Source organism: Pecten maximus, chromosome 7 (assembly GCF_902652985.1).
Source record: "Pecten maximus chromosome 7, xPecMax1.1, whole genome shotgun sequence".
Taxonomy (NCBI): domain Eukaryota; kingdom Metazoa; phylum Mollusca; class Bivalvia; order Pectinida; family Pectinidae; genus Pecten; species Pecten maximus.
The window spans coordinates 5,850,610-5,866,129 of record NC_047021.1 but is presented as its reverse complement, the minus strand read 5'-3'; the positions used below and the strand labels follow the sequence as shown (position 1 = coordinate 5,866,129).

Below are 15,520 nucleotides of genomic sequence, written 5' to 3'. Positions count from 1 at the left end.
GCTGATTGTCACTGTACTTGTAGCCTGACTTGTGTGGTGTACCCCTATGTTTGTATGTCCAGTATTGTGGCTGATTGTCACTGTACTTGTAGCCTGACTTGTGTGGTGCACCCCTATGTTTGTATGTCCAGTATTGAGGCTGATGAGACAATGCTAGTTCCTCCTCACATTGTTGTCTGTTGTATCACCTGTTCAGCACCTACCTGTCCCATGTATGAGTACATGTATTGTTTATACACCGAATCTTAATAACCTACAGAATGTAGGAGTACATGTATATATATATATATATACCTACAGAATGTAGGAGTACATGTATATATACCTACAGAATGTAGGAGTACATGCATATATATATACCTACAGAATTTATGAGTACATGTATATATATCTACAGAATGTAGGAGTACATGTATATATACCTACAAAATGTAGGAGTACATGTATATATACCTACAGAATGTAGGAGTACATATATATATACCTACAGAATGTAGGAGTACATGCATATATATATACCTACAGAATGTAGGAGTACATATATATATACCTACAGAATGTAGGAGTACATGCATATATATATACCTACAGAATGTAGGAGTACATGTATATATACCTACAGAATGTAGGAGTACATGCATATATATATACCTACAGAATGTAGGAGTACATGTATATATATATACCTACAGAATGTAGGAGTACATGCATATATATATATACCTACAGAATGTAGGAGTACATATATATATATATACCTACAGAATGTAGGAGTACATGCATATATATATACCTACAGAATGTAGGAGTACATGCATATATATATACCTACAGAATGTAGGAGTACATGCATATATATATACCTACAGAATGTAGGAGTACATGCATATATATATACCTACAGAATGTAGGAGTACATATATATATACCTACAGAATGTAGGAGTACATGCATATATATATACCTACAGAATGTAGGAGTACATGCATATATATATACCTACAGAATGTAGGAGTACATGCATATATATATACCTACAGAATGTAGGAGTACATATATATATACCTACAGAATGTAGGAGTACATGCATATATATACCTACAGAATGTAGGAGTACATGTATATATACCTACAGAATGTAGGAGTACATATATATATACCTACAGAATGTAGGAGTACATATATATATATACCTACAGAATGTAGGAGTACATGTATATATATATACCTACAGAATGTAGGAGTACATGCATATATATATACCTACAGAATGTAGGAGTACATATATATATATATACCTACAGAATGTAGGAGTACATGTATATATATATACCTACTGAATGTAGGAGTACATATATATATATATACCTACAGAATGTAGGAGTACATATATATATATACCTACAGAATGTAGGAGTACATGTATATATTTATACCTACAGAATGTAGGAGTACATGTATATATACCTACAGAATGTAGGAGTACATGTATATATATACCTACAGAATGTAGGAGTACATGTATATATATATACCTACAGAATGTAGGAGTACATGTATATATACCTACAGAATGTAGGAGTACATGTATATATACCTACAGAATGTAGGAGTACATGTATATATATATACCTACAGAATGTAGGAATACATATATATATATACCTACAGAATGTAGGAGTACATATATATATATATATATACCTACAGAATGTAGGAGTACATGTATATATATATACCTACAGAATGTAGGAGTACATGTATATATACCTACAGAATGTAGGAGTACATGTATATATATATACCTACAGAATGTAGGAATACATATATATATATATATACCTACAGAATGTAGGAGTACATATATATATATATATACCTACAGAATGTAGGAGTACATGTATATATATATACCTACAGAATGTAGGAGTACATGTATATATACCTACAGAATGTAGGAGTACATATATATATATATACCTACAGAATGTAGGAGTACATGTATATATATATACCTACAGAATGTAGGAGTACATGTATATATACCTACAGAATGTAGGAGTACTTGTATATATACCTACAGAATGTAGGAGTACATGTATACCAACAGAATGTAGTACATGTATATATACCAACAGAATGTAGTACATGAAACAGTATAATATGTATTTCTGTATCTTTTTCATAATAGTAATGTATAAAAGAAATGCTCATGAAATTGTTCATAAAAATAGTAATATAACGATGTAATAATAATAAACAAATATGAATATAAGTTTCAAGGTTATCCAATTAACCTGGTATGTTTATGATTTATGAATGGATTATGTTCTATGTGTTTAACATTTAACATTATTCTTCAATGTCCATTATATACAATATAAGAATACAGTTTATTGAATATACAATAATAATTATAATACAATTGTGAAATACATGACAATTGTATACATTAACTGCAAATCATATCATACAGTCTTTAAATTATAGATATAACCCTGATAAGTAACACTAAAAATATGAAATTTAAAAATGTTTGCTGTTCATCTTCGAAATTCTGAGGGTAACATTAAGGTTTATAGACAAAATAACTATTGAAGGACTAAATCCATGGATTCCAAAGAAGCTAGATTATATGCCTGCCATATATATAAAAAAAAACCTCAGCATTATTTAGAAGTCTGCCTTTGCAGTATAGAAGACAGTATATGTCCACCATATATACAAACAAAATCTCAGCATTATAGGAGTCTGGCAGTGCACAGGTAAACAAAATAAAATAAGAGATTTGAAATATGTTGATTAAGTGAAATGGCATACAAAGCCAGGGGATACATATATATTGTGTCACTAATGTTCACTGTTGTAGTAAAATGGTAAAGCATGTATTGATCTGTATTACATAAGATTATAAACCTTCCTAATTATTTGTTTTTGATTTATTTTGTTTAGTGTAAGAGAAATATGTCTTCCTTTTTCAGAACCTATACATCAGTACAGACAATGGAAAGACCTGGACCAAAGTGGCAGACTATGTGGAATCCTTCAAGTGGTTAGTGGAATTCTTGTGATCATGACCTAGAAACACATTATATATTTCTAATATCAATTATGTTATATTTTACATTATTATAAAATCATATTTTTCACTCTCTGATTGGCTAAAATAGTGTTATGAGATTCCCATATTGAACAGCCATGCAAAAAAAAAGCTGGCAAAATATACTGGTTGACAGGATGTAAATGAAAATAGATTAATTATGACAAATTCCCCTTGGTATTGTCAAACAGTGTAAAATATCTTGCAGGTTTATAAATGCATCAAGTAATAACTTTGAATGTTAAAACATCTGATTGTCATCAGAATTAGTGTACTGAGTACATTTTAATGAATGCATTTAAATGTATTAGTTTACATTTGATTGTGTAGTGTTTAAACACGTAATTAAATATTTACAAATGCTTCACAAATCAGTCTCTATCATTACATATACTAGTGTTGCTTGCATTCAGTGAGTGATTATTAAAAATAAATACAGTCATTTTATAATGTAACTGTTATAGTGTTTGATTTTGGTAAATACATGGTTTCATTGACCTGAAACAAACATCAACCTCAGACTTTGTCCTCTGTTAATATGTTATTTTTGTGGGTGATTAAAACCATGTATCAACCTTATCAAAAGGCTGTAATTGTATATTGTAACAGAACACTGTAATTGCTTTGGACAACTCTATAATAATGTAGAGCATTGCTTTCTGTACCATTTTCTCATTTTAATGTTGGGACATCTAATTTTGAAAATTTAAGTCTAAAAGTACTAATTCATTATATTTTAAAAGACATTTTGTTGATCTGATTGTAATCATTTTATTTCCTTAAGGGGAAGTTACTCTTCAGAGCCCGGTGAGACGATTTATGCATCAGTCGATCCAAAAAAAACTCATCCATTTTTTGCTGCTTGTAAGTTTACAAATTAAATTTAAAACAAGTTTTAATCAAACAAAATTGTTTCTAGTTTTCGTAAACTTGGAGCTGTGAAATGAAAAAACATTTTCTTACCATTTACTGTTGAACAATTACCACCTTTGAAGACCTAAGTGTGGTGCTGTTGCATCATTCTTTAGTTACAATTTTTTCAGAACTGATTTCTATTTAATTGTAATGAATCCCTTATTAACTCAAGTATCAACACATATAGCAGGTAGCTATACATCACTTGATTATCTGACTTGAAAACATCTCAACCTGTATAATTTGTGCACCCCCAACTTTAAACTTTATTTCAATACAAATTACATGGGCTTTGACGGTATTATTCAATGTATCTATTTCTTTCTTCAAATACAGTTTATCAAGTCATATACGAACTGAGGAAATCAACAGATGCTGGTAAAACCTGGAAACCTATCATGAGCAATGTAGTGTCGTTTGGACATCAGGGAAAATTCCTGTATGCCTCTGTGCTTCAGCATGTAGGACAGGTGGGGATCTTTGTACAGATGTAGAATTTATGATAAATTGAGTTGTTATTTCATGTTTGCATGTTTATATGAAAATAGTGGTTCCCAGTGATATGGATTAACACAGTGTGTCGAATGATCTAATCTACAAATACTGGTCAAAACTATTAACCACAAATACTGGTCAGAACTATTAACCACAAATACTGGTCAGAACTAGTAACCACAAATACTGGTTAGAACTATTAACAACAAATACTGGTCAGAACTATTAACAACAAATACTGGTCAAAAATAGTAACCACAAATACTGGTCAGAACTATTAACCACAAATACTGGTCAGAACTAGTAACAACAAATACTGGTCAAAACTAGTAACCACAAATACTGGTCAGAACTATTAACCACAAATACTGGTCAGAACTAGTACTATTGACCACAAATACTGGTCAGAACTATTAATCACAAATACTGGTCAGAACTATTAACCACACATACTGGTCAGAGCTATTAACCACAAATACTGGTCAGAACTATTAACCACAAATACTGGTCAGAACTAGTAACCACAAATACTGGTCAAAACTAGTAACCACAAATACTGGTCAGAACTATTAACCACAAATACTGGTCAAATCTAGTAACCACAAATACTGGTCAGAACTATTAACCACAAATACTGGTCAGAACTATTAACCACAAATACACGTCAGAACTATTAACCACAAATACTGGTCAAAACTATTAACCACAAATACTGGTCAGGACTAGTAACCACAAACTGGTCAAAACTATTGACCACAAATACTGGTCAGAACTATTAACCACAAATACTGGTCAGAACTAGTAACCACAAATACTGGTCAGAACTATTAACCACAAATACTGGTCAAAACTATTAACCACAAATACTGATCAGAACTAGTAACAACAAATACTGATCAGAACTATTAACCACAAATACTGGTCAGAACTATTAACCACAAATACTGGTCAAAACTAGTAACCACAAATACTGATCAGAACTATTAACCACAAATACTGATCAGAACTATTAACCACAAATACTGATCAGAACTATTAACCACAAATACTGGTCAGAACTATTAACCACAAATACTGATCAGAACTATTAACCACAAATACTTGTCAGAACTAGTAACCACAAATACTGGTCAGAACTAGTAACCACAAATACTGGTCAGAACTATTAACCACAAATACTGATCAGAACTATTAACCACAAATACTGGTCAGAACTATTAACAACAAATACTGGTCAGAACTAGTAACTACAAATACTGGTCAGAACTAGTAACCACAAATACTGATCAGAACTATTAACCACAAATACTGATCAGAACTATTAACCACAAATACTGGTCAGAAATATTAACCACAAATACTGGTCAGAACTATTAACCACAAATACTGGTCAAAACTAGTAACCACAAATACTGGTCAGAACTAGTAACCACAAATACTGATCAGAACTAGTAACAACAAATACTGATCAGAACTATTAACCACAAATACTGGTCAGAACTAGTAACCACAAATACTGATCAAAACTATTAACCACAAATACTGGTCAGAACTATTAACCAGTTTCTGATATTTGAATAATCCATGGTAAGAAAAAAATTGTTATCAAAATGGAATTTCTTCAGGGTAAAACTTAATATAGTACAAAAAAACCCAACATTTTTATTTTCGAAAAAGTCTGGGTAGCAGTATTAGAATCTGATTCTCCAGCTGAATCCATCTTTATGATCCAATTACCTGATAGAAATGGGGGGAGCAAATGATGTCAACATGAAATATTTTAATTTTCATTAAAACTTTTCTCAGGAGCAGCAACAGCAGCAGTCATTATGGGACGATGATTTGGTAGACAAATATTATCTTTTTATCCTCTAACCAATGACCATCAATTTTAATGCTATAATGGAGGTGCCTTTTTTCTACATTTTTGCGAGAGAATGTGGGATGGGCTGGATGTAATTTTGATTCCCTTCTCCAGACTGCCACAAATAAATACAGTTCATTTGAAAGGTCAGAGCTCGAGACCTATATGAACTTAACAATTATCATATCGGTAAACTGGACCTGACCTAATCAAGACCAATGTTTTGTTTTTATTGACAAACTCCACCCTATCCCCAACACTTCATCATAGACTAGCCCTATATACAAACTCCACCCTATCCCCAACACTTCATCATAGACTAGCCCTACATACAAACTCCACCCTATCCCCAACACTTCATCATAGACTAGCCCTACATACAAACTCCACCCTATCCCCAACACTTCATCATAGACTAGCCCTACATACAAACTCCACCCTATCCCCAACACTTCATCATAGACTAGCCCTACATACAAACTCCACCCTATCCCCGACACTTCATCATATACTAGCCCTACATACAAACTCCACCCTATCGCCAACACTTCATCATAGACTAGCCCTACATACAAACTCCACCCTATCCCCAACACTTCATCATAGACTAGCCCTACATACAAACTCCACCCTATCCCCAACACTTCATCATAGACTAGCCCTACATACAAACTCCACCCTATCCCCAACACTTCATCATAGACTAGCCCTACATACAAACTCCACCCTATCCCCGACACTTCATCATATACTAGCCCTACATACAAACTCCACCCTATCCCCAACACTTCATCATAGACTAGCCCTACATACAAACTCCACCCTATCCCCAACACTTCATCATAGACTAGCCCTACATACAAACTCCACCCTATCCCCAACACTCCATCATAGACTAGCCCTACATACAAACTCCACCCTATCCCCAACACTTCATCATAGACTAGCCCTACATACAAACTCCACCCTATCCCCGACACTTCATCATAGACTAGCCCTATATACAGCAAAGGTTTGAATCAGTTGAGTAAATGGTGGTTGTTCCTCGCCTATTTTGGTATTTGGAGTAGAAAGTGGTGGTTATTCCTAACCTATTAGGACAAGGTTTTGAGGATTACCTCTGATCATGCTATACATATTAGTAGAAATCTTTGTCTTTTTCAAGACACTATCAGATATGTTGTCTTTGATCCAAAGTAAAATGCAGTATCAGAATGTCCTACTATGGATCTGTTGTGCTGCTTACCTCATTCCCCAAGGGTTCTAGTATCTTAATATTCCCTATTCTACTTTATATTTAGACTTGTTGGGAGCTTATAAACTTGTGTTGTTGAGGGTAATGGGACTCTTTTTGTGGATATGAGTGTTAATAGGATCAGATCTATACCGGGTAACTTTTAACTTTATAATTTTGAAACAGTAAAGTATCAGGAATTGTATTAATGTGTGTATCCTCATATGTACTGTATAGTGTGAATGCTGCATACCACAGTGAACTTGAAAAAAAAAGATATTGAAATACTTTAATTTTTTGAATTGATAGTATACATGTATGTTGTCTATTTATTGGAATGTCTGAAAATAAAAATATGTGAAAAGAAGTTATACATTCGTCTCAAAGTTGGATTTTCTTGCCATCTTAATCCTGCCATGTCAGTGTCGAAATTTCCACATTCTTTTTGACCGGGATAATTTTAATGTTTATGGATATTATTAATTTTGATTATTTTTTTAACAGCATATAAAAGATCATCTTATTAATATTAAGTGTTGATATTAGACAGAAGATATATTTGTGGTTTTAGAATGTGTAGTTGTATTGTCCTAACAGCTGTCAACACTTGTCTCCCACTGACTGTGCTATCATTCTATTGTAGTCTAATGCACGTATAATGAAGGTTTCCCCTGATGGAGGCAAGACTTGGTTTGAGGCACAGCTTCCCACACTTGACTCTGATATGGTAGGTTACTCAGCTTTAATGCTGAAGTTTTATCGGTAGTAGTCAAAACTGTTGATCACCAAATCATATTGAGTGTTATTGTAAAACAATACTGGTCTGTGAATATCATGACTGGTTCAGTTGTGTATGTATTACAGTGTATAATATATAGTTTAAATGCTGTATGAACATTCTCTATTGGTGTGGATTAATAGATTAGACTTACCACCATGTTTGTTATGTGGATTAATAGATTAGACTTACCACCATGTTTGTTATGTGGATTAATAGATTAGACTTACCACCATGTTTGTTATGTGGATTAATAGATTAGACTTACCACCGTGTTTGTTATGTGAATTGATGGATGAGACTTACCACCATGTTTGTTATGTGAATTGATAGATTAGACTTACCACCATGTTTGTTATGTGGATTAATAGATTAGACTTATCACCATGTTTGTTATGTGGATTAATAGATTAGACTTACCACCATGTTTATGTGGATTAATAGATTAGACTTACCACCATGTTTGTTATGTGGATTAATAGATTAGACTTACCACCATGTTTGTTATGTGGATTGATGGATTAGACTTACCACCATGTTTGTTATGTGGATTAATAGATTAGACTTATCACCATGTTTGTTATGTGAATTGATGGATTAGACTTACCACCATGTTTGTTACGTGAATTGACAGATTAGACTTACCACCATGTTTGTTACATGAATTGAAGGATTAGACTTATCACCATGTTTGTTATGTTGATTAATGGATTTGACTTACCGCCATGATTGTTATGTGGATTGATGGATTAGACTTACCACCATGTTTGTTATGTGAATTGATGGATTTGACTTACCGCCATGATTGTTATGTGAATTGACAGATTAGACTTACCACCATGTTTGTTATGTAAATTGACAGATTAGACTTACCACCATGTTTGTTATGTGAATTGATGGATTAAACTTACCACCATGTTATCTGATTTCAGTTTTATTCAGTCATGGACATGGAGGAAGATTTGGTCTTCATGCATGTGGATGATCCAGGAGGTTTGTAGACAGAATATAGAGTACCACTCGGCAACAACTTGTAATACACTACCCGATGTACTGCTGTGTTTAGTCAAAGATCGAATACTGTTAGTAATGCTCTGCAACAACATGTCATACAAAACCTGATATATAATTATATATATATACATGATATAAAATACAAAGTTTAAGAGTTCCACTTTGGCAATTGATTGTAGTGATGACAATTATATATAACAATCAAAATGGTTTGATGAATGTTACAGACACTGGTCATGGTACCCTTTACACGTCAGGAGGGAAGGGTGTGATCTACTCACGATCACTAGAGAAACACCTCTACCCAAACTATGGAGACACCACAGACTTCTATAGGATGGACTCGATGCGGGGGGTCTATTTTGCCAGTCAGATGAGTGGGGATGACAGCATTCACTCCATGATCACATATAACCAGGGGGGAAGCTGGCAGCCCATCCCACGGCCTCAGGGCGCTGATTGTAAAGATGAAAATAAGGTATAGCCTTGGCATTGATGATTTTCAGTGTTGAAGTTCTTCAATCTTTCTATATTTTGTCCACTTAAAACAAAAGACTTTAACCCAGGGCCTTGGGTACAATACCCATATCAAGCTGTAAAAACATTTTGACTGATAGAGATGTTTTGGGCCTACTTCAGCCTAGTTAACATTCCAGGACACAGCTCTGGATTTTGATATGATATTAGTAGATTCAGTGTGATGATAAATATCATTAATTCTGCAGGTAAAAGTTATATGACTTCAGTTAAATCTTAGTTTGTGATTGAAGAAGTAACATTATGCCACATCATCAAATGACCTTAATTTAAATGTTACCATTTTGATTTCCATTCTCTGACTTTATATTTTTGTACCAGGCTTGTAACCTGCAGATCCATGGCACGTACAGCATAACTCGAGGTATCCTGGCCCAGTCTCCAGTCAGTGTTTCTAGTGCTGTAGGTGTGGCCTTGGTGCACGGTAAGTATGAGCAGTGCTGTGAATATCCTAGATTTTCAATTAAAGATGCAGTGAAAACATAATATATATTTAAGCTAGTTAGTGAACCTCCTAGTCCAGATTGATATTGTTAAGATGTTGTCAATAACGCCATTCAGAAAGACTTAGATATTGGAGTGATCTGGGGAATGAGTTTTTCCATTGATAGTGTAATGGTTTCTGGTGAAACACCAAGAGAACTAAATAATCCTATTACCTATTGTAGGACACGTGGCTGACGCCCTTCAGACAACAAACCCAGATGTCTATGTCACCCGAGATGGTGGATACAAATGGTCTAAGGTAACTCTCGTCAACTTAAATGACTTTGATGCTATTAGGAATCAACTTTGAAATAATGAAGATTTTCTCTTTCAACTGGAAGGTTTTGTTCCTGAGAAAACAAATTTTTTTCCTTCAACATGAAACAAAATCTTCATTTATGCCATTTCTTTGATAGTGTTTAGTTTCTGTATTGTCCTAATCATACTATGTTTGACCTTGATTGAGTTATATTTGACATTGAGTGACCTGTTTCAGGCCCTGAGTGGCCCCCACCACTACCACATCGCAGACAGTGGCAGCCTGCTGGTGGCTGTCCCCTCTGACACAGACAGACCTACGGTCATCAAGTTCTCCACAGACGAGGGACGGTGCTGGCACTCCTACACTTTCATCAAAAATGAAACAGAGGCCATTAAGTTTACTGGTCTGCTGACTGAGCCAGGCTCTACCTCGATGACTGTATCGGTCTGGGGCTATCACCCAACAACTAGGAAGTGGACCACCTTTGTGTTTGACTTCCAAGCTGTCATCAAACAGCAATGTAAGTTTACAAAATGTTCAAAATATGAAAAAATATATAATGAAAACTCAAATATGAAAATAATTCAAGAACTCTTATTGATATCTCTGGTAGGATGGCTATGGCGAGTTAACTGACAATTAATTCTGAAGAAAACATTTGGTTAACTATGGTTTTAGTTTTTTAGCCTGATGTACATTTATTATCATTTTTTAAGACGGAAAAGAATTATAAGCTCTGTAAAAAAAAATGTAGAATGTTTTCATAAAAAACTATGTCTATTAGTTATCCATATTTTTGCATAGGTACTTCTAATGATTATGAAGAATGGCTCGCACATGAAACTTTACGGAAATATGAAAGTGATTCAATGAAGGGTTGTTTACTGGGAGAGAAAGAGAAATTCCAGAGATTAAAACAGGATTCTTGGTAAGAACTTGGTGACAGATTCACATTGACAAGATACAGATTCATAAGTCTTCTTGTGCTATAATAATGATAATAATTGTGTTAATTTCTATTGCCTGAATTTCATTTTCATCATCAATATGTCAGTAGATAATTATAAGGATTTCTATGAAATCTAATTTTCTTTTGCTGTTTCAGGTGTCACAATGGCTATGATTACAAAGTAGAAAGAGATATACAACCTTGTACCTGTTCCAGGGAAGATTATGAATGGTATTTTGGCTTAACTTGAAACTACATCGATGTATCAAAAGCTTGAGTTAAAAAAAAAACTAAAAAAATCACCCCCTCAGTAAAAGGAATAAAGAGCTTATGCTATTTATCATTGAATTCGATGAAGACATTAATTACTGAATATATGAACCACATTGTACTGGGTATGGCTAGCTAGTAGTATTGACTGATACAGTAACCACATTGTACTTGGTATGGCTAGCTAGCTGTATTGACTGATACAGTAACCACATTGTACTGGGTATGGCTAGCTAGCAGTATTGACTGATACAGTCACCACATTGTTCTGGGTATGGCTAGCTAGCAGTATTGACCGCTACAGTAACCACATTGTACTGGGTATGGCTAGCTAGCAGTATTGACTGATACAGTAACCACATTGTACTGGGTATGGCTAGCTAGTAGTATTGACTGATACAGTAACCACACTGTACTGGGTATGGCTAGCTAGCAGTATTGACTGATACAGTAACCACATTGTACTGGGTATGGCTAGCTAGCTGTATTGACTGATATAGTAACCACATTGTACTGGGTATGGCTAGCTAGCAGTGTTGACCGATACAGTAACCACATTGTACTGGGTATGGCTAGCTAGCAGTGTTGACTGATACAGTAACCACATTGTACTGGGTATGGCTAGCTAGCAGTATGGACTGATACAGAAACCACATTGTACTAGGTATGGCTAGCTAGCTGTATGGACTGATACAGTAACCAAATTGTACTGGGTATGGCTAGCTAGCTGTATTGACTGATACAGTAACCACATTGTACTGGGAATGGCTAGCTAGCAGTGTTGACTGATACAGTAACCACATTGTACTGGGTATGGCTAGCTAGCTGTATTGACTTATATAGTAACCACATTGTACTGGGTATGGCTAGCTAGTAGTATTGACTTATATAGTAACCACATTGTACTGGGTATGTACTGGGTATGGCTAGCTAGCAGTATTGACTGATACAGTAACCACATTGTACTGGGTATGTACTGGGTATGGCTAGCTAGCAGTATTGACTGATACAGTAACCACATTGTACTGGGTATGGCTAGCTAGCAGTATGGACTGGTACAGTAACTACATTGTACTGGGTATGGCTAGCTAGTAGTATTGACTTATATAGTAACCACATTGTACTGGGTATGGCTAGCTAGCAGTATTGACTGATACAGTAACCACATTGTACTGGGTATGACTAGCTAGCAGTGTTGACTGATACAGTAACCACATTGTACTGGGTATGGCTAGCTAGTAGTATTGACCGATACAGTAACCACATTGTACTGGGTATGGCTAGCTAGCAGTTTGGACTGATACAGTAACCACATTGTACTGGGTATGGCTAGCTAGTAGTATTGACTTATATAGTAACCACATTGTACTGGGTATGTACTGGGTATGGCTAGCTAGCAGTATTGACTGATACAGTCACCACATTGTACTGGGTATGGCTAGCTAGTAGTATTGACTGATACAGTAACCACATTGTACTGGGTATGTACTGGGTATGGCTAGCTAGCAGTATTGACCGCTACAGTAACCACATTGTACTGGGTATGGCTAGCTAGCAGTATTGACTGATACAGTCACCACATTGTACTGGGTATGGCTAGCTAGTAGTATTGACCGATACAGTAACCACATTGTACTGGGTATGGCTAGCTAGTAGTATTGACCGATACAGTAACCACATTGTACTGGGTATGTACTGGGTATGGCTAGCTAGCAGTATTGACTGATACAGTAACCACATTGTACTGGGTATGTACTGGGTATGGCTAGCTAGCAGTATTGACTGATACAGTAACCACATTGTACTGGGTATGGCTAGCTAGCAGTATTGACCGATACAGTAACCACATTGTACTGGGTATGGCTAGCTAGTAGTATTGACCGCTACAGTAACCACATTGTACTGGGTATGGCTAGCTAGCAGTGTTGACTGATACAGTAACCACATTGTACTGGGTATGGCTAGCTAGCAGTATTGACTGATACAGTAACCACATTGTACTGGGTATGGCTAGCTAGCAGTATTGACTGATACAGTAACCACATTGTACTGGGTATGTACTGGGTATGGCTAGCTAGCAGTATTGACTGATACAGTAACCACATTGTACTGGGTATGGCTAGCTAACAGTATTGACCGATATAGTAACCACATTGTACTGGGTATGGCTAGCTAACAGTATTGACTGATATAGTAACCACATTGTACTGGGTATGGCTAGCTAACAGTATTGACTGATATAGTAACCACATTGTACTGGGTATGGCTAGCTAGCAGTATGGACTGATACAGTCACCACATTGTACTGGGTATGTACTGGGTATGGCTAGCTGGTAGTATTGACTGATATAGTAACCACATTGTACTGGGTATGGCTAGCTAGCAGTATTGACTGATACAGTAACCACATTGTACTGGGTATGGCTAGCTAGTAGTATGGACTGATACAGTAACCACATTGTACTGGGTATGGCTAGCTAGCAGTATTGACTGATACAGTAACCACATTGTACTGGGTATGGCTAGCTAGCAGTATGGACTGATACAGTAACCACATTGTTCTGGGTATGGCTAGCTAGTAGTATTGACTTATATAGTAACCACATTGTACTGGGTATGTACTGGGTATGGCTAGCTAGCAGTATGGACTGATACAGTAACCACATTGTACTGGGTATGGCTAGCTAGCAGTATGGACTGATACTGTAACCACATTGTACTGGGTATGGCTAGCTAGCAGTATGGGCTGATACAGTAACCACATTATACTGGGTATGGCTAGCTAGCTGTATTGACTGATACAGTAACCACATTGTACTGGGTATGGCTAGCTAGCAGTATTGACTGATACAGTAACCACATTGTACTGGGTATGTACTGGGTATGGCTAGCTAGCTGTATTGACCGATACAGTAACCACATTGTACTGGGTATGGCTAGCTAGCTGTATTGACTGATACAGTAACCACATTGTACTGGGTATGGCTAGCTAGCAGTATGGACTGATACAGTAACCACATTGTACTGGGTATGGCTAGCTAGCTGTATTGACTGATACAGTAACCACATTGTACTGGGTATGGCTAGCTAGCAGTATTGACCGATACAGTAACCACATTGTACTGGGTATGGCTAGCTAGCAGTATGGACTGATACAGTCACCACATTGTACTGGGTATGGCTAGCTAGCAGTATGGACTGATATAGTAACCACATTGTACTGGGTATGGCTAGCTAACAGTATTGACTGATACAGTAACCACATTGTACTGGGTATGGCTAGCTAGCAGTATTGACCGATACAGTAACCACATTGTACTGGGTATGGCTAGCTAGCAGTATGGACTGATACAGTCACCACATTGTACTGGGTATGGCTAGCTAGCAGTATGGACTGATATAGTAACCACATTGTACTGGGTATGGCTAGCTAACAGTATTGACCGCTACAGTAACCACATTGTACTGGGTATGGCTAGCTAGCAGTGTTGACTGATACAGTAACCACATTGTACTGGGTATGACTAGCTAACAGTGTTGACCGATACAGTAACCACATTGTACTGGGTATGACTAGCTAACAGTATTGACCGATACAGTCACCACATTGTACTGG

At 35.9% G+C, this 15,520-nt stretch overlaps 1 protein-coding gene across 2 annotated transcripts in view; it reads left to right on the top strand.

Moving 5' to 3' along the window:
• LOC117331428 (sortilin-like) overlaps nucleotides 1-15,520 on the top strand; it is a 52,865-nt gene that overhangs the window by 15,556 nt on the left and 21,789 nt on the right. For both annotated transcript variants that reach the window (XM_033890138.1, XM_033890137.1), the window contains 11 exons: nucleotides 2,982-3,052; nucleotides 3,885-3,964; nucleotides 4,352-4,485; nucleotides 8,252-8,335; nucleotides 9,319-9,379; nucleotides 9,628-9,878; nucleotides 10,259-10,361; nucleotides 10,606-10,682; nucleotides 10,920-11,205; nucleotides 11,490-11,613; nucleotides 11,791-11,865. In XM_033890138.1, the coding sequence (XP_033746029.1) occupies nucleotides 2,982-3,052; nucleotides 3,885-3,964; nucleotides 4,352-4,485; nucleotides 8,252-8,335; nucleotides 9,319-9,379; nucleotides 9,628-9,878; nucleotides 10,259-10,361; nucleotides 10,606-10,682; nucleotides 10,920-11,205; nucleotides 11,490-11,613; nucleotides 11,791-11,865 (1,346 nt within the window). The remainder of the gene's footprint in view (nucleotides 1-2,981; nucleotides 3,053-3,884; nucleotides 3,965-4,351; nucleotides 4,486-8,251; nucleotides 8,336-9,318; nucleotides 9,380-9,627; nucleotides 9,879-10,258; nucleotides 10,362-10,605; nucleotides 10,683-10,919; nucleotides 11,206-11,489; nucleotides 11,614-11,790; nucleotides 11,866-15,520) is intronic.